This window comes from Cryptomeria japonica, chromosome 11 (genome assembly GCF_030272615.1).
Source record: "Cryptomeria japonica chromosome 11, Sugi_1.0, whole genome shotgun sequence".
Classification (NCBI taxonomy): domain Eukaryota; kingdom Viridiplantae; phylum Streptophyta; class Pinopsida; order Cupressales; family Cupressaceae; genus Cryptomeria; species Cryptomeria japonica.
Window position 1 is genome coordinate 290,813,904 of NC_081415.1, and position 24,056 is coordinate 290,837,959.

The 24,056-nt window shown below is 38.9% G+C and overlaps 1 protein-coding gene across 1 annotated transcript in view; it reads left to right on the top strand.

Annotated features, from left to right (window-relative positions):
• The first annotated feature begins 1,432 nt into the window (after nucleotides 1-1,432).
• The window catches only part of LOC131061198 (uncharacterized), a 79,528-nt gene continuing 56,904 nt past the window's right edge, over nucleotides 1,433-24,056 (top strand). The window contains exons 1-2 of the mRNA XM_059214562.1: nucleotides 1,433-1,562; nucleotides 1,756-2,075. Of these exons, the coding sequence (XP_059070545.1) occupies nucleotides 1,433-1,562; nucleotides 1,756-2,075 (450 nt within the window). The remainder of the gene's footprint in view (nucleotides 1,563-1,755; nucleotides 2,076-24,056) is intronic.

Genomic DNA, 24,056 nt, shown 5'->3' on the forward strand with positions numbered 1-24,056 from the left:
ACTGAAATGATAATCATAAAACATAAGGATAAAGTAAATTATGAATTGATACATTGCTACAGGTTATTGATAAATCTGGACTAAACATAATGACCCGTTTAATATTAATAACAGTGAACAAGAATAATGATTTACATTCATATGAATTTTCTTAATATAGGAGTCCGACAATGTCTTTAGGCAGAATTCAATAACAATATTAATATGGACAGCAAACAGTGGTAGACCAGATCTGACATGTGTCAGATTTGTTTGCCTTTACTAGCACAATATATATATATTAATGATTAATAAGCAATGGTAGTATTAAGGATTTATACAAAGGGTAATAAGCTAATACATAATAATTGTTAATATAAATATATATTTATATATATATAAAGATGTTTGATCAAAAGAAAGAAATAATAATATAAGATCAATAAGATAGAAAGAACTCTTAGTAAATAGTCAATAAGAGGAATAACAAGATTAATTGTCTAATGAGGATCGTCTAATGAGGAAAATACATAAGTACTTGTTAATAACCAATAAATTGAAAGACTTTATGTTTAGTCTCTCAATCAACCAATATTAGTATATTGAGATAGATTAATTATGTTAATTAGGTAGGGGACATTACAAATTAATTAGTAAATTAATAAATATTATTAAATCACCAGAACAAAGTATTTATTAATTAGTTGATAATAATAAGTATTTAAAATGCGTAAATGATTTATAAATCAAAAATAGGATTAATTATTTAGTATGGTAAGATAGCTAGTACTTGATAGACTACAAAAAAGGTAGAACATCCTAGGTTGGATTCATGTTAAGATAGTTTTGTCTCTTAATCGATTTAGTTAAGTTATAAATATATTGGAAATCAATTAATTACGGTTAAACTGTCTTGAACGAAGTAGGGGATATTACAGAGGAATCCAGAGAGAGATTCATAGGGAATCTCTTAGAGACAATATATATATTGTAGAGGTTAACCATATGCATATGTTAGAGATAGAGAAGCTTGAGCAGGGGTGGGATCTCCGCCAAGCTTTGAGAACATTAATGATTTCACTCATTAATAGAGATCCCAAATAGAGTTCTTAGGAGGACGACATCCTGGGTTGCTCCTAACTGAGAAATGTTTCTCAATAGAGGGTTGGGTCAATCCAGGTAAGGTCCAATTGAGTATTGTATCCTTTTTTTATATAGATAACAATAAATTAGTTAACATTATTTGTTAAATATGTAGAATAACGTATAGCATTCTTTCTTTTATAATTGCACAAATAAATATATATGTTTAATTATCTTTCATATTGTTTGTATACTAACGTTTGTTTGCAGGACTTGAACGCCAAATAATCCAATCCCCAACTGGGAACATTACAAACAAAGAGAAGCATATCTTCGATCACTCTTTCTTCCAATGAAAGAAGACATAGAGATGGAGCATGAGCAAGGTAAGAATGATTACAAATCAACTTTAGAGGAATCACATGTTGCTTCATTGGGTTTTCATGATGATCAAGAAGTTGAAGAATATGGAATCATGGATGAGCATAGTGACTTCATGGGTTTTCATTTTTAGGGAATTAGCCACACATGAATTACTTTGGGATGTTAAGGAAGGCACCTACATTACAAATTTGATGTGGGCACCTATTTCTTATGATATGTCAGCTATCCACTTGTTGATTGGTGACTCAATTTCCCTTGATTCTGCATGGGTTAGTGGCTGTCTTATTTTGATTTCCAATGCACTTTCAGATTTGGCATGGTCTACATCAGCTATTCAGACCTACTTGATGGGTAGTGAGTATGTGATGGAAGGTTTATTTGATGACTCACTTTGTGTAGAGGTTGGGATCAAGTATGGTCAGTTACTTGACTTGCTTCCTTTTGAGGCTTATACTCCTGTGGCATGTGATGAGGTGATTGAATTGATTCAGCAGATTCAGTTGGTGTTACAGGAGCTCTTTGGTGATAGCAGGGACATTACACATATTTTCCCTTGGGATCCAGGTGGAGTACAGTTTTTCTTGCAGCTGAGATTGCTTGGGGACAAACAATTTCAAGAGGGGTGGATTGTAATGTCCCCAATTTTGGAGTAAGAATAATTAATTAATTTAATTAGTTAAGCTGTCCAAATTGTTACTTTTTTTTTATTGATAGCTTAATTAATTATTTTAATTAATAGTATTAAGTTAATTATTTATAAAAATTTAAAGATGACTTTATATTTAATTAATTTAATAAAGTGACTTAATTTAATTTAATATCATAAAGTCACTTAAATGAAATAATATTATTTCTAGAAGCTTCTAGAGATGAGCTGAAAAAAGTATAAAAGGAGATCTAGTTGAGCTTCAAGGCAGCTTGGGAATTGAATCTTGATATTGATTGAGTTTTGTAGAGCCAAGGGGTTTCTGCAGAATATTGTCTTTGGGAACGAAAACTCCCATCGATAGCATAACTGAGGGAGTGAAAGATCTCTCGAGGGGTTGCGTTAAGGAGGTGATACTTCAGTCAACTCACTTGTATGCATGAAGTTTCCACAGTCCATATTGATATGTTTTTTATTTATTTGGATTCGAGTGTGTGAGTTTTTACGTTGCCAACGTTTCAGATCAAACACCATGATCCCGTTGATGTGTTTTTATGCACATGCGAACACATAATAAAATATCCAAAAGTATCTTATCCTCTCTTGAACAAAATCTCTCGGATGCTGAAGATTAGCTTAAGGAACACTTGAGAAGACTCCAAGGTTCATGAATGTAGGGTCACTACGTGTGGATAAGCTCTGTTGGTTGGTGTGATTGCTTGTTTCACAAGGGAACTTACATTAGAATGCCTGAATGTTTGATTCGCTGGAACTTAGATCATCTGATGTTACAATATGGTGATGCTTTTGATCCTAAACTAGATGGAGTTTGAAAAAATGGCAAAAGATGAAGGGTTAAGAGAGTCTATTCTAAATCTTAAAATGTAAGAAGATGGATGAATGATTAGATGGAATCTTACTGAGCAAGGTCTCACCATCAAGCTGAAGAATTTGACACAAGCTCAATGCAATCTTCAAAGGACGTTTCAAGGATATTCAAATCGATACCACCAAACATCGATTACCATTCAAGTTAATGCATAAACAATGAGTGTAGAATGATTCGAAGTTAAGCTCATATCATTCCAGTTGACCACACAAGGCACACTTACGATAAGTAAGAGGCTAGTGGTATGGACTAGGCGGTTTCCACATGAATACATTCAACAACTTCTTGTTGGTTGAAAATTTTGTACACTTGGGGGAAATATACAAAATTGTGGTTTCAACCACAGCACATGAGTAAAAACTCTCCTAATTAAGGGAAGGCTCCCCCTATCTAACTAAAACTGAAATAAAAACAGGATGGGACAGCAGTCTTCCTTCTTTCTTCAAGAAAGACAATATCCTTTTCTCTTCACAGAAAAGGATAGCGATTGAAAACGAACAACAGTAACTACTTTCAAGTGAAATGAGAGAAAGGAAATGAAGTTTCCTGAAAGCGCAAAGACTTCCGTCACTTCCTTCGGGACAGGACAGCAATATCAAGTTCAAAGACTTGACTATTGGAAGTCCTATCTACCCTTTGCTATACTAAATTTTACAACGGATAAAAGATAACAGCTCAAAGACTTGCTGCTATTTCTTATCAAACAGTAATTTTCCTCAAGAATAGACGCAAGCTCAAAGACTTGCTGCTCCTTCAAGAGAGTTTCCTATTTTAATTAATCTTCTCTACTTGCAGCTCAAAGACTTCAAATCAGATTGGACTAAGTTCCTTTAGAAACACTTTGCATAGAAGAAATAAAAGATTCAAACCCAAACATGTAGCTCAAAGACTCAAAACTTGAGTAATCCTTCTTTCTTATTCTTCCAAACCTTCAATTCACATACATAAGCTCAAAGACTTCTTGCTGTAAATTTGGCAGAGTTTTTGCTTGCTTTCAAAAAGATAAATATTACAATAGACTCCTCCAGTATTTATAGAAGAGGAGCCTTGAGAAAAAGGTGGGAGGATCCTAACTAACTTGAGAGATTCTCTCAACCACCAAGACTCATTCAATAACTAACTGAGACTTCATTAACTAACTAAGAGTTACTCCAACTAACTAAGACTTATTCCAACTACAGTCCTAATCGGACACAACTTGTAGTTGTCTTACATGTAATTACAAAAGTGCAAGTAATGTGTAACTTGCATTTTACAAAAAATATTTTTACATGTAACTTGTCAAAACGAAATTACAAATGCATAACTAAAACTATTCCATGTGTCTAAAGACACGACTCTAACTGCATCATCCTTTGTCTTTGATGATCTTCATGTCGCTTCAGGATGCTAGAACTTGAAGTATTCTAGATTGGTAAAGACATCTTGAACCGGAACGGGAACTTGCATCCTTGTCTTCTTGCTTGGGGTAATACTAGCTTTTCAAGAGGGAACGGGCTGCCTTCCTCTTTTCATGTCATGACCATCTTTGTCTTGAAAGCATTCTATGCTCTCAACCATGAATTGTTGTTGTATCTCTTCTTTGTATCATCCTTCATTCTTGAAATCTTCTTGCAAAATAAGGCCCATGCCTTAATCCATTGATTTGGTAGATCGTGTGTGCAAACCGGACTGACAAGGGAAGGGATAAATTGATGCGAAAATGGGCTCACAAGTGAATTTCGGGTTTTGGAAGCTGCATTACATGTGTGGGAAAAACAAGAGCATTAACTTGCAAATGTGGGAACAAACATGCAACTTCATATGTGTAATGGGTAACTACAAGTTTGCACTTGTAATTGGTCCTTTAAAACTCATTTTCAAGTGTTTTTTGAGTGCATTTTGGACCAATTTCGGGTTCTGGATGGCTGACTGCAAGTAGACTTTAAATGGGGAAAATGAATGAAGGTGTGAAATGAGTGGATGAATTGGTATGTACGGATGAGGGAATTGGAAGCGGATAGGTAAAAATGAATTTCAAGAAGATCACTTGGAACTTTGCCAATGCAAAAATGGGAAGAACTTTCAACTTGCAACCCGGATTTCAAAAAAAAGATGGTTAAATCTTTTATCCGTAAGGGAAGAACAATGATTTTCATCCAACTTGTAATCGGAATTTAAAATCCCGAATACAAGTAAAGAGGGAAAATGGGGAAGAACAATGCAATTCTAAAATTGCTTTACAAAAGGGAAAATCTCTCTCACAAAATCTGATTTTTGGGGAAGAACCAACCATTTACAAATTTACAACTAGAAAGAAAAAAAACAAGAAAACAAGAAAAAAGAAACAAGAAGAAAATAAATCTTACCTTGCTCCAATGTGAAAATGCCTCTCCAAAAGATAATCAATCTTTGAAATAAAGAAGAATATCTCTTAAAAAGAAATTAACCGTATTCCAAAACCCTAGCCACGTTTTTGAAAAAATGGCAAAAACTCAAAAACGTGGCAGCAAATGCATGAGAAATGGCATGGAAAATGGCCAAGACTCTTTCTAACCTCAATACCTTAGCATACCAAGCCAAAACGATTCATAACATTGCTGATTCGTGGCATTTTTAATGAAGAAAAACGTGGTTTTTTAGCAAAAACGTGTTTGCTGTTATAAACCTAAAAACCAGCAAACTTAACCTCCATGTGGCGTGAAAGGTGTCTAAAAATGCATGGAAATAGGAAGGAATCCAAAACGCCTTCTATCTCCCAAAAAATCTCCACAAAAATTTGCTAAAAATCTTCAAAAAACATGTTTTTCCTTGCAATTCGGGTTTTTTGGAACAAATAGCAAGTTTAAAATGTATGAAACAATGAAAATCGGGTTTTTTGGAGGATATGACAAGTTTAAAATTTCACTTTTTCAACATGTTAGGCAAAATCGGGATTTTTTGGCCAAATAGCAAGTTTAAAATGTCAAAAATGCACTTTATGAGCAAAATCGGGTTTTTTTGACCAAAGTGCAAGTTTTAAATTGTCACTTTTTCACTTACAAGGCAAAATCGGGTTTTTTGGAGCAAACTGCAAGTTTTAAATACTTGTAAATGGGAAATAAAATCCCTACAACAAGTTATACATGCTTGCACATATGTAATGGGGATTTAAAATCCCTATTACATGCAAAAACCATTAAAGTAGGGGTTTTTTCACCAAACTGCAAGTTTACTTGCACATATGTAATGGGGATTTAAAATCCCTATTACATGTGAAAACCATTAAAATAGGGGTTTTTTGACCAAACTGCAAGTTTACTTGCAGTTGAGCCAAAAAATCCCTATTTTAACTAAAAATGACCAAAAAACAATAAAAAGATAAAAACAACAAAGGGGAAATTTAAAATAAATTACAAGTAACATATTTGAAATAAAAGTGCACATGTAATTGGTCAAAAATTCCCCTACAAAGACCAAAACAATGAATATCATTAAAACTTGCAGTTTGAAGAAAATTCTCCACCTGCAGTTGGGGTTTTAAAACCCGACCGAAGGAAAGACATAGCAAACGAACCCAGAATTTGATGAAATTCGAAACGTAATTCGAGGGTGGACTAAGGATTAAGCCAGTCCAAGGATTAGTCGAAATTCTTCCTCGGGAAGCTTGCCATAGAGTAATTTTTTTCATTTTTTCACAAAAATTTCATGTAATGGTCCTTCATTTTTGAAAACAAAAATGAGGACAACACTTCTTCCATTCAATCTAATCAACATGAAAATAAATTGAGAAGTAGAACCACGAGGCTTGTTGAAATAACAAATTTCACCATAACTTCAATGAAAAGAGTATCTCATTTACAAGTCATACCAACAATTCTTCCCTATCCTAATCTACTCTAATTGCTATTCTAATTGCTATTCTTCTATTATTCTATTCTACTCACTATTAGCTATTAACCCACTATTAACCTTTACAAATGAAGAACCTGAGCTTTTATAGAGAGCTCATTTACAATGAATGGCCAGGATTGAATCTCCTTCAATGGCCAAGATTTTACAATGAAAACCCTAATTAGGGTTTGTTACAACAAACTCAATTTGGCCAATGAGAAAATTACATTTAGTAAGTGTGGACCAATAGATATCAGGGGTAGGTGCCTCGGAGTTTGTGCCATCACTGGTGACTCAGGTACATTGCATCTAGACATGTTGATGTGGAACCTCTTCGATTGGTAGAGATAGTGACTGGGATGCCACCTTGATCTTGCATGTCGTAGATTCTACTTGATGCATCATGAAGGAATATCTCTTGATACTCAACATTATCTAGCTTCAACGATGATGACGATGATCTTCTAACTTTGATTAACTCTTCTAAAATTGTCCTATCGAATGCCTTGATCATGGAAGTGCAAGGTGTAGATCTTAGTTTTGAAGTATTGATATTGCCTTGAAACGACCTCTTGATATCAGCACTGCCCTTCTCCTTCCTCCTTGATTTCTTTCTTCATCTCCTACAAAACAAACAAGCAAGTATCAAACATACTTGATATATATATAGGTTTAATTAAAGCATATAGAGAGGATTCGCCATCCTGAAGTAACACTTGAAGTTGCTTTTTGCTCGTGAAGAGGAGCTTCTGATGTGTATTCCATTCGTGATGTTCATTAAATTGCCCTTGTCTTTGAAGTCACTCACTTCATTGAGATCATGAAGTTGTTAATGTAGATCAAATCATAAGGTTTAACATGAAACTCGCTCATGAAGCTTGATTCATGAAGTTGATATTCGCTCATGAAGCTTTTGAAGATGAAGATCGCTCTAGTTGGTGTGCTCATGAAGTTGTTTCTCTCATCTTGCTCATTAGGTTTGTCTTTCCCTTCCAACTTATGAGGTTCGCTCATGATTTCTAACTCACGAAGTTCGTTTGGGTGAAGCTTGCTTGCATGAAACTCGTTCCAAATCCTTGAGTTATGAAGTGTACTTGTTATGAACATTTGCTCTAAATCTCCCAAACATGAAGTTCGCTCCAAATGGTCAACTCATGAAGCTGACATTCATCTCATCGACTCCTGAAATTCATTCATCTCATCAACTCATTCTTTTATTTCCAATTTTCATTCATGAAGGTTTGAAGGCAAAATTCGCCCCAAATCCCCAACTTATGAAGTTCGCTTCAAAAGCTCAACTCATGAAGTGTATTTAATATGAAGTTCGTTCCATTTCGTTGATTCATGAAGTATGTTTGTCATGAACTTCACTCCAACTCTCCCAAACCTGAAGTTCGCTCTAAACTGTCAACTCATGAAGTTGCAAATTCGCTCCAAATCAGCAAGTCATGAAGTTGTAATATCTCATCCGAAGGGTTGTACTCATGATGTCTTATTTCCATTGCCCTGTTTGCTAAGTTTGCTTGTCTTCTCCAAACATTAAATCTGCTCCAAACTGTTCAAACCTGAAGTTCGCTCCAAAACAGTCAAACCTGAAGTTCAACTTCGCTCCAATCCTTCAATTCATGAAGTTGTGATTTCGCTCCAAAACTTGAACTGCGGAAGTAGGAGATTCGCTCCAAAACAACAAGTCATGAAGCTTTATATGTGAATTTCGCTCCAAACACCTTGAACCTGAAGTTCGCTCCAAAAGCTTCAAACCTGAAGTTCAACTTCGCTTCAATCCTTCAATTCATGAAGTAAGAACTTCACTCCAATCCTTCAATTCATGAAGTTGATATTCTGTAAATTTGCTTCATCTCTTTGATTCTCTTTTTATCAAGAACTTCACTCCAATCCTTCAATTCATGAAGTTGATATTCTGTAAATTTGCTTCATCTCTTTGATTCTCTTTTTATCAACAAAGGCTTGAAGATGTAATCTGTTTCAATCTTCTCTATTCATGAATCTTGCTGCTATCCATCAGCTTGTGAAGTTCAAGTTTGCTCTCTAAGTCAATTTGTGAAGTTTGCTTGAGAAGTGCAACTCATGAAGCAATTATTGCTCCAAAACCTTTGAACCCAAAGTTCGCTCCAATCCTTCAAGTTATGAAGTTGGAACATTGCTTTAACCAACAGCTCATGAAGTTCATTTGGCATTGTATCTACTCAAGGCGATCATCCTTCATCTCTCCCTCAACTTCGCTCATGTTTTGATTGCTTATGCATGGTCATTGATGAAATTCGCTCCAAGAAGTAAAGTCATGAAGTTCGCTCCTAGACGACAACTCCCGAAGTTCAAGTTCGCTCCTCTTGGTGGAATCATGAAGTTCGCTCCTAAAAGCAAACTCTTGAAGTTATCAAGTTCGCTCCAAAACCCAAACTCGTGAAGTCATCAACTTCTAATTCATTTCACCTATTTATACCCAACATCACTCTTAAAATCGCTCCACTTCATAGGATCATGAACTTCTCTCCAAAACACCAATTCATGAAGTTATCAACTTCGCTCCAAAACCCAAACTCATGAAGTAGCAAACTTCGCTCCAAAACCCAAACTCGTGAAGTTGGAAGTTCGCTCCTTTTGGTCAAGTCATGAAGTAGAGGATTTCGCTCCAATTTGCTCAAACACGAACTTGACATTCCCTTACAGGCCTCAAGCATGAAATTCCTTTTGATCTCCTTGCATCTTCATGAAATCACGGAATTCGCTTCAAATATGTCACTCTTGAAGTTCGCTTCAAGTTATTGACTTATGAAGTAGACTCAAGCATGAAGTTTGTTATGATCATCTTGCATCTTGATGGAATTGTAAAATTCGCCTCAAATGTGCAACTCATGAAGTTGATTCTTGATTTCCCCAACATGAAGTGAGTGTTCACATCTTTCTCCGTTCTTCCATCTTCACCATGAAGAAGTTCACTCCAAATCCTTCAAGGATGAAGTTCGCTCTGAATATCTCCAACATGAAGTTCGCTCCAACCTGAAGTTCGTTTCACTTCCCTAACGCATGAAGTTCGCTCCAAAGTATGAACTCCTGAAGTTGAAATTCATTCATGTGTGCTCATTCATGGAATTCGCTTTGATCTCCCAACTTGTGAAGTTTGCCCTTGGTCGTTTGAACATGAAATAATTGTTTTCAAATCTCCCTCATTCTTCCACTTCCAACATGAAGAAGCTCACTCCAAATCTCCCAAGCATGAAGTTCGCTTCAAGTCAGCCAGTCATGAAGTTCATTTTATGTAAAATTCACTCCAATCCTCTCAAGCATGAAGTTCGCTCCAAACCCCGAGTTTATGAAGTTTTGAAGGTGAAATTCACTCTTGAGTCTTTGAAGATGAAGTTCGCTTCTGAGGTTAAGTTCATGAAGTGGATTTCAAACCAAGACCAAACTCCTGCTTGCACTCTCAACTTCAATACCCTGAAACTTACTCAACATGAGATCTTAGAGTGAGTCTTCGGTTTGTGGGAGAAATGTAAGAAATTCACTACACAAGGAGTGTTCATGAAGTGAAGTTCGCTCATCAAGAGTAGCACTTGAAGTGACCTTCAAATTGACAATTCTTCCTTACTTATGATTGTACTTTTGACATCTAGAGCTTACAAACTTACTTCATATGCAAGTCTATCTACCTGACTCCTTAGCCATTCTTGATGACTTACACCCTTTGAATGCAAAGGCTAATAGCAAAAGACTCGACAGTACCAACTAAGAAGGAAAAAAAAGTGGGGGTCCCCATTTGCAATGGGGCAATGTGTGAATACCTCACAACAGATCCATCCTCAAGGCAAAAGAGCAAGTAAGAGAGCAAGAGAGCAGAAAAATAGAGAGGATAGCAGACCTAGAAGATTAAAAAGATGAAAAAAGGAGGGGACATGAAAACCAAAGGAGGGAGCTTATAAGAAAAAATAATAAACTAAAAAAGATAAGAAACAAAAATCAAACTAAAGGACAATAAAGAGCAAACACAAAAGCACAAAAAGCAACCACTAAAAGAATACCAAAATAAGGAAAAAAATAAGAATAAAATAAAAAAGAACAATGAAAAAATAAAACAAGAGCATACATAAGACAGCACAAAAAAAACAAAACAAAATATATATATATATATATAACAAAAAAGGGCAAAAACATAAAAGCCCCCCAAGTGGTACACAATTACGAAAAAGCAAACAGCATGCACACCAAAGAATAAGAAAACCAAGGGGGTATATATATGCGCAACCAAATATATAACTAAATAAATGGAAGCAAAAACATAGGCAAGCACGTATATATGCAACTATATACGTATACACACTGAACCCACCAGTAAATAAATGTATGTGTATATATACATGCATATGTATATATGTGTGAATGTATACATATATATATATGTATACATATATGTATATTGTATACATACATATATATATATATATATATATATATATACATACATACATATATATATATTTATGTATATAAATATATGTATATATATTTGTGTGTGAGTGTGTGTGTGTGTGTGTGTGTGTGTGTGTAAGTGTATGTGTGTGTGTGTGTGTGTGTAAGTGTATGTGTATGTGTGTGCGAAAATGTGTGTATGTTTATGTATATACACCTACATATGCGTATGCATGTACATACACATATACATGTGTATATATATATAAGAAAAACAAAACAACAAAGGTAAAAAGAAGTCAAATTGACAAAAGATCAAAAAAGACAAAAAAGAGGGGCAAGAAAACGAGAAAATTCAAGCGACCAGAGCCAACACATTCACCAAGAAGAGCTCCATAGGATAGGAAGGAAAGGGGTCAAGGAATGGGGATGGCAAGAGGACAAGGGAGGAAGAGGAAAGAGGAGATGGAAAGGAAGGGTCGAGATCAAGAGGAAGGGAAAGGGGGGGACAAGAGGTGGGAGGAAGTAGAACACGGAGGAGAGGGAGAACTAGGCATCTTGCGATGGTTTAGAAGGGGGAGCCAAGAGAAACTCAAATTCCAACCTCCATCTCGATTGAGGTTAGAGGGGTGATTGTGGATTTCAATGGCTTCTCTTACCTTCCTTCTAAAGTAGTTGTACTCAATTGCAACAATTTGGGTGTGCTCTAAGGGGATGTGGTGTATAGTCTTGGAAGAGTGCTTTGCAAGGGCTGATTTGAGGATCCTTTCATGTCTAATGTCAGCCCAATGCTGTTTGATTCTCGTGCTAATTGCGCGACCAGACTCACCGATATACGGAGTACCACAAGAACAAGTAACTTTATAGACACCTAAGCTGAGAAAGAGGACTTTGGGGTCTTTGGAAGGAGGGATGTGATGTCTAAGGGTTTTGAAGGGTTTGAAAGAGCAACGAAGGCCTCTTTTTTTGAGAATCTTAGCGAGTTTGTTGGAGAGGCCTTCCACAAACGAAAGAGAAGCACAAGAAAAGGGAGGAGAAGGAGGAGGGGAGGGATTGGAAATGGGAGCGCTCCAAGATTTGGCTTGCTTAATGGCCCTAAAGATGTGCTTCCTCTTGTAACCGTTTAATGTGAAAACATTGACAAGGTGAGTGATCTCTTGGTCAATATTTTCAGCATCACATAAGAAAAGCATGAGACACCAAAGTCTTGAGAACACCTGCTTTTTGGCTAGGGTTGTGATGAGAGGAAGAATGAAGATAAGAATCGGTATGGGTGGCTTTACGGTAAACACAACGAGCCAAAGAACCATCAGGTTTTTTGGTGAGAAGGATGTCCAGAAAAGGAAGCTTGCCATTGGTTTCAATCTCTTTCATGAAGGACATACATTTGGCAATGTTGTTCAAATGAGAATGGGAATCCTCCAATTTTTCACGACCATGGGGCCAACAAACATTGGTGTCGTCAACATAATGCTTCCACCACTTGGGTTTAAGAGGGAAAGAGTGGAGAGCGATGTTTTCAAAGTGGTCCATTTAAAGGTTGGCCACAATCGGGGAAAGAGGAGAAGGATGTCCAGAAAAGGAAGCTCACCATTGGTTTCAATCTCTTTCGTGAAGGACATACATTTGGCAATGTTGTTCAAATGAGAATGGGAATCCTCCAATTTTTCACGACCATGGGGCCAACAAACATTGGTGTCATCAACATAATGCTTCCACCACTTGGGTTTAAGAGGGAAAGAGTGGAGAGCGATGTTTTCAAAGTGGTCCATTTAAAGGTTGGCCACAATCGGGGAAAGAGGAGAGCCCATAGAAACCCCATCAACTTGTTCATAATTTACACCTTGGAACGAAAAGAAGGTCGGTCTAAGGCATAATTCAACCAAGCTAGCAATCTCATGGTTGTTCTTCCTTTTGACCAACTCAATGGAGTCAGGGATGGGCACCTTAGTGAAAAGAGAAACCACATCAAAGCTGACTAAGAGATCATTGCTATCAAGTTTCTGGTTGCGGATGAAATCAACAAAGTGGACTTAATTTTTGATGAAAGAGAAGGACTGGCCAGAAAGTGGAGACAAGAGCTTAGCCAAGTGGGCAGCCAACTTGTAGGTAGGGGAGCCAATGGTGTCCACAATAGGTCTAAGGGGTACACTCGCTTTATGGATCTTCGGAACTCCATAAATGGGAGGGGTTACCTCCTTGAATGGGAGTAAGCTCTTTTTAATGGCCTCATCAAGAGAGGAGTTAGCAATAGCCAATTTAACTTTCTTGAACAATTTAGAGATGGGGTCGGGAACCAATCTTTTGTAGCTATTGCTATCCGATAGGAGGGCAAGCAGTTTGGTCACACAGTCATCTTTGTTCATGATAATTGTCGCATTGCCTTTATCAGCTTTAGAAATGATGAGGTCATTATTGCATAACAAGCTCTTGAAGGCAGAAAGTTCAGCCTTGGGAACATTGCTCTTAGGGGCTCTAGCGTGGCAAAGAGCAATAGCGCAATCTTGTCTCACCTGTTCAGCCACATCATCAGGAAGAGATCTGACAACCTTCTCAATTTCAATGAGAATATCAGACACGGGGATGGAGGGGGAGATCTTGAAACCCAGGCCTCTCTTTAAAAAATTGAAAGAAAGCAGATCCAGATAAGCGCTAGAAAGGTTCACAACAAGCTTGCTCTCCCAATCATGGACCAAGGAAGGGGTAAGATTGGGGGTGGGAAGATGATTGAACTGAGAGCAGGCTTGAGAAATGATCGGTGGGAGAAGCGAGGAAGGCACAGGTTTTGAAAGGGACAAGTCCACGAGAGAGGGGTCAACAATCGGAAGGAGGCCATGATCATGGTTGGGATTGGAGAGAGAATAATTAATGTGAAAGTCAGCCATAGAGGGGACCGTGGGGAGGAGGGAGGTGACAAAAAGGTGATTTGAGGCTCGAGGAGAGATCGGATCAGAAAGAGAAATCAAATCGTCATAAATGCAAGCAAAACGTTGCAAGGAAGGAGAGAGAGAGAGAGGTAACGTACCAGGAGAGACTTGCAGCCGACTGTTGGACCCAGAGAGTTGCTGGACCATGGCACCGTTCACTAGATTCAGCGAGGAGGAAAAATTGGTGAAGGAAGACAAGGGCACAATGGCGCACTGTGAGGAAAGACTTGGAGAGCGCAAGATAGGCGCGATAGCGGGAGAGCCCCGCGTGCATGTAGAGAGGGATGCGTGGGCATAGGGGGAACACGAGGACAGGGAGGACTCGGGGCCCCCTCGTGGAGAGGAAGGGTGGAGGGGAGCAAGAGAGAAGAGCCAAATGTATATGTATATGTACATGCGTACGCATATGTAGGTGTATATACATAAACATACACACACTTTCGCACACACATACACATACACTTACACACACACACATATATACATATATGTATACATGTATATGTATATGTATACATACATATATATACATATACACATATGTATACAATACATACATACATGTACATATATATATATATATATATACATGCATACATATATATACTCACACATATATGTATGCACATATATACATATGCATGTATATATACACATACATTTATTTATTGGTGGGTTCAGTGCATATATGTATATAGTTGCATATATACGTGCTTGCCTATGTTTTTGCTTCCGTTTATTTATTTATATATTTGGTTGCGCATATATATATATATATACCCCCTTGGTTTTCTTATTCTTTGGTGTGCATGCTGATTGCTTTTTCGTAATTATGTACCACTTGGGGGACTTTTATGTTTTTGCTCTTTTTTGTTATATATATATATATATATTTTGTGTTGTCTTATGTATGCTCTTGTTTTATTTTTTCATTGTTCTTTTTTATTTTAATCTTATTTTCTTCCTTATTTTGCTATTCTTTTATTGGTTGTTTTTTGTGCTTTTGTGTTTGCTCTTTATTGTCCTTTAGTTTGATTTTTGTTTCTTATCTTTTTTAGTTTATTAATATTTCTTATTAGCTCCCTCCCTTGGTTTTCGTGTCCCCTCCTTTTCTCATCTTTTTAATCTTCTAGGTTTGCTATCCTCTCTATTTTTCTGCTCTCTTGCTCTCTTACTTGCTCTTTTGCCCTGAGGATGGATCATGGTGTTGGATCCGAAACGTTGGCAACGTAAAACCTCACACAGTCAAATCCAGAAAAATAAAAAACACATCTCATTTGTGTTTGAATTGTGGCCAAGGGCCAACCTTGCTTAAGTTCGATTTGAGAAGTGGTTGAGGACATTGTGGAAGCTTAAGGATTCCAATACATTCAAGGAGCTGATAGCACTTGCTCATTTCTTAGTTTATTCTCAGATAACTTCAGATTACAATCAGCTTGTGTGATGCCACGATTTGTATCTCAAGGGATCATTTTGATCCACACTTGCATCTACATATCAAAAGAAGAAAGGTGATTCCTTAGGATCTTTTTGCAGGTGATTGTGGAGGAGGTTTCAGTCATAAATCAGGTCTGAAGCTAGTTTGAACCATTCCTTTACCCACGATTTTGCTCATATTTCCTTGTTGTGGCATCGAAACCTTCACATGATTGAGGCGCTCTTCTTGGGGAAGGTCAATGATGATGCTTGGTGATTGAATGGAAGCTTAAGTGATGGCAATCAATAGTTATAAACTAGTAGTCTGAAACCAATCTGAAACAGGGGCGATTTTGAGAGGAAATCTATCTGGCACTTTTGAGGCCTCGATTTCAGTGGATATTGCTTGCTACTTCATCTTCAGCATAGGGCGACTTCTCCTACCAGGTTCTTAATGGATTTGTAATGCATTGGTCTTATATATATGTTGCTGTTGAAGATGCCATTAATCTGAAAATATTATTGAATGATAAGAGTCCAAGTAACTACTTGTTCATTGTAATTGATGATTGCAAATAATAAGGAGATTGATGTCGCGGCTCTCTATAACTGCACATTGGTCTTAATGGATCTGTAATGCATTGGTCTTATATATATGTTGCTGTTGAAGATGCCATTAATCTGAAAATATTATTGAATGATAAGAGTCCAAGTAACTACTTGTTCATTGTAATTGATGATTGCAAATAATAAGGAGATTGATGTTGCGACTCTCTATATGATCTTGTATCTATATTCATTATGTTTGTAGTTTGCATGCCAAATGTTTGTCTTTATGTCTGCTGGCTTTAACTGCACATTTCACCTTTGAAAGTCATGTATATGCATTGGAGGCGTTAAATAGAAGTTATTCATGCATTATACTTCAAGCCTAGACGTCACAGGGATCATTTGCAATCAATTTTTGATGCTGTGTAGTCACCAAAACAATATTATATGAGACTAAAACTCAGACCAGCAAACTGAGTGTTTGTATGTGAAGTGTTTGACATTATTCCTTGAGTTGGATTCCATCATTTTCACACCTATATTAGTGAGGAATAATACAGGTTAATACTCTTAAATAAATCTGAAGTTTTTCATCAGTCATATGTCAAGTAAAAACTGCATAACACACAAGTTATACTAGCTGTCCAGACTGCATAACACACAGGTTATACAGACAGAAAACTAGAATAGCAGGTTATCAGTCTATTGTTCGACAATATCCCTTGGACATCTCAGTCTTATAACAGCAGGGATATTTCAGACACTAACAAATGTGAGTTTTGCACCTCGTAAAATGTGCCTTACAGACAAAACTGATGCATTTTAATTAAAAAATTGTAGGGGTTGTCACATTTTTGAAAATTAAAAAAAGAGGACAACAGTTTGTCAACTGTCTCATAAATTCCAACAACACCAACTTATCTGATGGATATCTTGGCAGCTTATATGGCTGGTAGGAAAATCCCCTTGTCTTGATATAAGTAAACTTTGGAAACTGCAAGAACACAACCCCAAACTTCTACACCAATGCCCTGGCTTTAGGTGATACTCTTGGATGAAGCTGATTTTGCATCAACCTGGTTAAGTACATGGTAAAAGTGTCATTCACCATTTGAATAACTAGTATCGTGTAGGTGCAGCTGGGGATAGCATTCATGGACCTTCAACTATGTTGGTCCGCACCTCATAGGCCCATTTCCTGGCAAACCATCAAAGCCACCCATCCTTGCGAGTGAATAAATCACATAAGAGCTCATATAGAAGGATTGGGTCTTCTTTTCCTTTAGATTTTTAAGTTGTTCGTGCACATAATGGCTGATTAACCTGGCCCAATCCACTAATCCATTGGCATTCATGACTTCGCTAATGAAGAAAAACATCTAGGTCTCAAAATTGATGGTATATGAACACCCCATAATTCTACTCAGCATCATCAACAAGTCCACATACTCTTGCTTGAATTAAAAAATAGTGAGTTGTTTGGGCATTTTGGAGATGTGTGGCCTCGGCTTCTCCAACTAGCTCTTGTTGATGATTTCGGCACATCTATCAAGACCTGCAGCATATACTGCCTTAGCTCTCTCCATAGTTCCGTAAGTCATGGAATGATGTGATGGAATCCCAAATGTTTCACCAATAGCTTTTGGAGTCAGGTTGGCCAAAAGCTTGTCATTCTCTGCTGAAATAGTTCTTCTCTCCGGGTTTTAGTGTTTTGCGCATTCTAGGATCAACTCCGGACATTGAATAGGAGGGAAACCTGCTGCTGCAACAATTTTGCTTTAAACAATCCTGGCAGCGATAGGTGATGGATTATGTCCGGTTGTCCCAAGCAACCTAATTCAGAAAGAATCCAAGTTGAAAGTCCCCAGATTTGTGTCGCTGATTTCTTTCCACCTGGACACCATCTTGGATTCTGGAAGGAATCCTTTCATCTCAACCTTGATTTGTGCTTGTCTGGAAATAGCTCCTGCCTTACTTGACTCTGCCATTCCTCCGTGATCAACTTCTGAAAAAAAGAATAAGAAATTCTTCAAGCCTGACTTTCATCACCTCTCTCCAACTTTAACCTTTTCTCCAAATTCTCACGTGAAAAATGAATTGCATTTGCTTGCTTAAATAGAATTCCTCCACTGTTGCCGGGAATAATCATTATGTTATGTTGTCATATTATGTTTATGTTGTCGTCGGTAATAATGAGTTATGACAGTCAGTTAGTTAGTTGTCCTGAAGGGCAGCTGGACGTGACGGTTGGTCGCACCCCTTCAGGTATTATATATTGCATACCGTTCCTTCTTAGTATCACATGATAGTGGTATTTTGGGGTTTAATGTTATAAGCACTTGATGTACATGGACTGTTGAATTAATACAGAGACTAGTTATTTAATATATTTCCATTATGTTCTGTGCATTTACTTTTTGCATTTAATCGTTTACCTGTATGTGGCAAACATTTGGCGCCGTTGCCTAGACATACTCGGGAACGGAGGGAGTGGATGGTGCACGGACACGATGGGCCTACCCGTTGGTGAGATAAACCCAGAGGCCAACGACGCGCAAACGGAACAATCGTCGTGGGACGCAGAGCGTGATGGAAAGAGGCGAAGGGCACATTGTTGATATAAATCGTGGCCGAAAGGTAAAATAAAAAAAATAAAAAAAGGTTTTTTTTGTGTACATGGTGTGTGCTTGCTATGTACGGAAGTGATTTATACCAAATATACTAAATAAGAACAAAAATAAAAAGATACAAAGTGACGAATGGGAAGTGGCACAAAGAGCGTTGAATCTCAGACAACAAATAGAACGAAGGCGTAGGCTAAGGCAGCTTGCCGAGGGACGACCGGCCGAGGGGTTGCTCGAAGGGAACCCAAGAGGTGTCACGGGGGTTGTGGAGGCAGAGATAGACGGAGAGCAATACACTCTCTACACTGTCGTAGGTTTGCCCGAAGGGAACAAAGGAGTCACGGAGGGTGCCGAAGGAAAACTCTACAGTTCGCCAGAATACCACCGTAGGGTAAGAAGTCGCGAAGAATTGGTGGAACAAACAAGGCAAAATCTAAACCTGATTGAAGCTACCAGAGACCTACTAAAGAACTTGTCCATTTCGGAGGACAACCGGAGGGAGATGACTGACGGTGCCGAGGGAGCACAAGGGTACCGTACGGGAGGCAATTTGTTCGGTTCGGGGTCAACAACCTTCTCCGAAGGACCCACGAGTGGAGGGTCAGGTGCAGGAGGCGGAGGTGGAGGCGGAGGATCACTAGGTACAAGCACACAAGGCATCAGAGGAGCGAGACCCAGTGGTGGGATGGCTAGTAAACAGAGTTGCCGAAGTTCAACGGCGAGGGGAAGGACGATCCCGTCCGCCATTGCCGCACTTGCGAAACCATATGGTCAGCAAACGGTGTTACCGACCAGGACGAATGGGTAACACAATTTCCAGCAACCTTAAGGGGAGTGGCCATCGACTGGTACTCCGATATGGATAAGACCAAAGTCGGCACATGGCCCGACTTGAAGGAGTTCGGGATAGAGTTTCGCCTCCTCAGAGACAACAATGAAATAGTCGCCGAAATCTATGGCACAAATCAGAACAAGAATGAGACGGTTCAAGCCTATAGTCGGCGGCTCAAGGAATTGTTGCGGAAAATGGAGAGTCAACCAGCGGATGGGTTGAAAAAGAGATGGTTCGTGGAGGGACTGAAACACTCCATCCGGAAGAAGATGAAAATTGTTCCACCAACCTCGTACGAAGATGCATATAATAGAGTGATGGATCTCGAGAGCGAGACCAAGACATCCAAGAAGAAAAAGAAGGATAGCTCGTCCGAGGATGATGACTCTTCCGAGGGAAGCAGCAACGATGGCGAGTCCGGCTAAAAGGTGCAAGCCTTGCAGAAGGACATGCTGAGGATGATGAAAGAGTTGAAGGTTATGGAGGTCGGTCCGAGCAAGACCGACGAAGGGGAGCTTTGGTGCACGGAATGTAAGACGGACGGCCACACGAAAGGCTCCTGCCAAAAGAAGGCCTATTGTGATATATGCTAGTTGATGGGGCATCCCAGTTGATGGGGCATCCCACCAGGGAATGCCCCTACAACATGAAAACACAGAACCAACAAGTATTGCTTACGCAGGAACAACCAACTACATCGGGCAGTACCGACAGCTCTCAGGTGAACAACAATCCAACATCGGGAGGCTACCGAGATAACCGGTGGGGAGGACGAAACAACAATAAAAATACAGGGAGCCGGATCCAATACGATTCCAAAGGTCAACCGATGGTACAATGCAAAGCGTGCAACCAGTGGGGGCACTTCACCCGATACTTCTTGAAGGGAGAGGCCACACAATATTTGTGCAAATGGTGTGGACCGGGAGACCACGAAGACACCACCTGCCCGAAGTTCGGCGTCAACTTGCTCAATATCGAGGAAGGCAAAGAAGAGGAAGTGTTGGCCGTAACCCACGCCCAAGCCAGACATGCAATGTGCCCAGACCTGGAGACGGAGAAGCAAAGGGTATGGGAAGCATGAGAAGAAATTGAGAAAGAGATACGAGAAAGGGCGAAGGCGAAGGGTATGACGGGTACTTCCAGCTGACTGGAGCTGGAGGATGCTATATTAAATCAAATTTTAAAATTAAAACTGGAGTTGCCTGTGAAGGTACACGACCTCCTCCAGACGATGCCTCAATTACGAACGGCGTTGCTGAATAATCTCTCCCAACCACGCACCAATACCAACCACCGCACAGATGTTCCTGGGGGGTCTGCAATAGACCCCATGCTGCTGGCAGTTAACACTGGAAGGAACCTGACCATTGTGGAGATGGGTATCCTTGGCACCATTCTAAGTGATACCATCATCGATGGTGGACTAGGAGTGAATGTTCTTCCAGAAGAAACCTGGTGGAAGCTGGGGAAGCCGACGCTGTGGCCATCTACATTCAATCTATTGGGAGCAGATCAACATGGAATCAAACCCATCGGGACACTGATGGGCCAACAAGTTACCATTGGGACACAACCCTTCATATTGGACTTAGTGGTAATCCCACTAAAGAAAAAAGGGTATGATGCGATCTTAGGGAGAGGGTGGCTGGTGGCAGCCAAGGCCACCCACAATTGGAAGAAGAACACTCTGTCTATGGAGAATGGAGGAAGGAAGTTTATCATAGACCCTGGGACACAGTTGGTTAGTGAGGAACTGGCATCATCTTTAGAATCAGAGGGTGAAGGAGAAGGCGACCTAAGGAACGAAGGATGGGGCTGCAGGGAGCCCAACGACGAAGGGATCCGAGGATGAGGAACTACCAAAGTTCGACCCAAGTGTTGGAATTTGTCAAGAAAAAACAAAAAATGGCTAAGTGTGGAATTTTCCACAATAAAGAATCAAATTTTGACTAAGTGTTGGAAAGAAAACACGAAGAATGAAGAAGAATAAAGAGGAAAAGTAAAGAGGAAATGAATAAAATCCTTGTCCAAAGGATGGAGTCTACCTTACTTAGCACATGCCAAATTCAGAATTGAGGGCAAATCCATAGGCAAAGTTCATTCGAGCATAGAGACGGCCAAAATATTGGCTAAGTGTTGAAAGGTCCGCATGATGGTGTTACAAAATGAAATTGAATAGCCAAAATTTGGCTAAGTATGGGAAATAGTTCACAGAGAAATTTCCAATTTCCTCCATTGTGGCAAAGGCATAGGGGATTTCTTCTCCAAATTCAGGGAACATGAAAGAATTTCTAGGCATCAAGAAAGGGAAGTCTTCAGACTTGGAGAAAATATAAAATTTTTTTTGGACTTCTTGGAGGATTTCATTTACAATCCTAGACCTATTGAAGTAATCTGTAATATCCCTTGTCTAAATCTGACCCTGTTGTGATGATTTGAGCTCCAAGGAATATTGTCAAACACTTGTCTTGCAAAGTCTGTACTTGCTGTTCTTGTTTCAGTTTGTTTGGGTTTGTTTTGATGATTGCTAATGATGACCGAAAGCTTAAAAGGAATATAAATAAGCTTAACAAATAACAGAGATGGAATGCAAGACTTCTCTTTTAGATATCCAATGGCTTATGAAGATTGAAAATGACTGTAATTGATTCTTACAGCCAATAAACATTTCTACAAACACTTGGCATGCATACTAGTGATTCAATATAAATTGAATCAATAACTACAGCCAAGGCATTTCATCAAACAGTTATCATGCAACCTCTCCTTCCTTTTATTGATGTTCTATCTCATTACAATGCTAGTATAAAATGATGAGCTAGGACTCTTGGCATTACAATGTAAGTTTGAGTACTAAATGCAATTTTAGAGAGCTGGAAATGATTGTTATTTTGAATAGATTATATATACCAACTCATTTATGCCAAAACATACCCGGAAAGACAAGCTGTTCACTTTTATTGAAATCTGGAAATGCTCATTTATCTATGAATGTGACAGCTGAAAGTGATCGATCTGCTTTAGTGATAAATGTTCTAAACCAAAGTTCCCAGACTCGGACTCGACAAGGCCGACTCGACTCGTGACTCGGCTATGACTCAGCAACGACTCGGCAAAATAAAAAAACCCTTGAAATCAAGAGATTTTTAACAATTTAAAACTTGTTTCATGCACCCATTATTGAATAAAGCCCAATTATAATGTGTGCTAGCTTGTTATGCCATGAAAGGCATGCTGGTAGAGTATCTACTTGTTTGGGGCTTCTGTTTAGTATTTTCTTTGGCCAAATTGAAATTTTGGGAGCACCAACATGAGACATCATGAACATCTTCACTTGGAAACTGTAACAAGTGCTTGTGTATGGTAGCATTAAATAGTGTGCTTGTTGAACTTAGGTTTTACCTTGGGACTATAGTTGACCTTGGTCTTTCCTGGACCTCTTAGATTTTAGGCTATATATATGTTGGATGGAAGGGAGAATTGTGAGGCTAGAAGGGTTTGAAAATATGCTCCTCAGAGACATGTCCCTTGCCAAAAATAACCTTGTGCCCCATGGGGGGATTTTTTGGGATGTGGGGTCAAGTAGGAAATGTCCCCAACTCACCCCCTTTTTTCAAAATTTTAAGAAACATCCTGTTGTGAGGTACTCACACATCGCCCATTGCAAATGAAGACCCCCACTTTTTGCTTTCTAGGGTTAGCTCTTTTAGTTTTGTTGTTGTTCGTTTTAGTGTCTTAGCCTTTGCATTGAAGGGATTGAGTTTCTCAAAGGTCATCAAATCAAGTGGATCTCCTCAAGGTGGAGTGAAGGAGGTTAGGTCACTTGAGTGATTAGGGGTTATTTAGATCATTCCTAGGGTTTTTGTGTACCATTTGGTCACGCTTCATGTTGCTAAATCAAACCTTGGTTGAATGCATAGTGTCCTCTTAGGTCCCGTCCCTTGCATCAAGGTCAGAGTGAACTTGCCTTAAAAGTCTGGAATGTCATCCTGATCCTGAAATGGCCTGAAATTTGACTAAGTCTGGAAATTTGAAGGATCCTCCAAAAACTAGATTTTGCATTATAACTCATGGAGGTCCGAAACCACTCGAGTCTTGGAGCCTGGACTCGGCGAGTTTTGCCATAACTCCCCCGACTCGCGAGTCAGGCGAGTTCGCCGAGTTGGCGAGTCGATCCAAGCTCGGCGAGTTTTGCTGACTCGGGACTTGGACTCGATGAAGTGTCCTCTTAGGTCCCGTCCCTTACATCAAGGTCAGAGTGAACTTGCCTTAAAAGTCTGGAATGTCATCCTGATCCTGAAATGACCTGAAATTTGACTAAGTCTGGAAATTTGAAGGATCCTCCAAAAACTAGATTTTGCATTATAACTCATGGAGGTCCGAAACCACTCGAGTCTTGGAGCCTGGACTCGGCGAGTTTTGCCATAACTCCCCTGACTCGCGA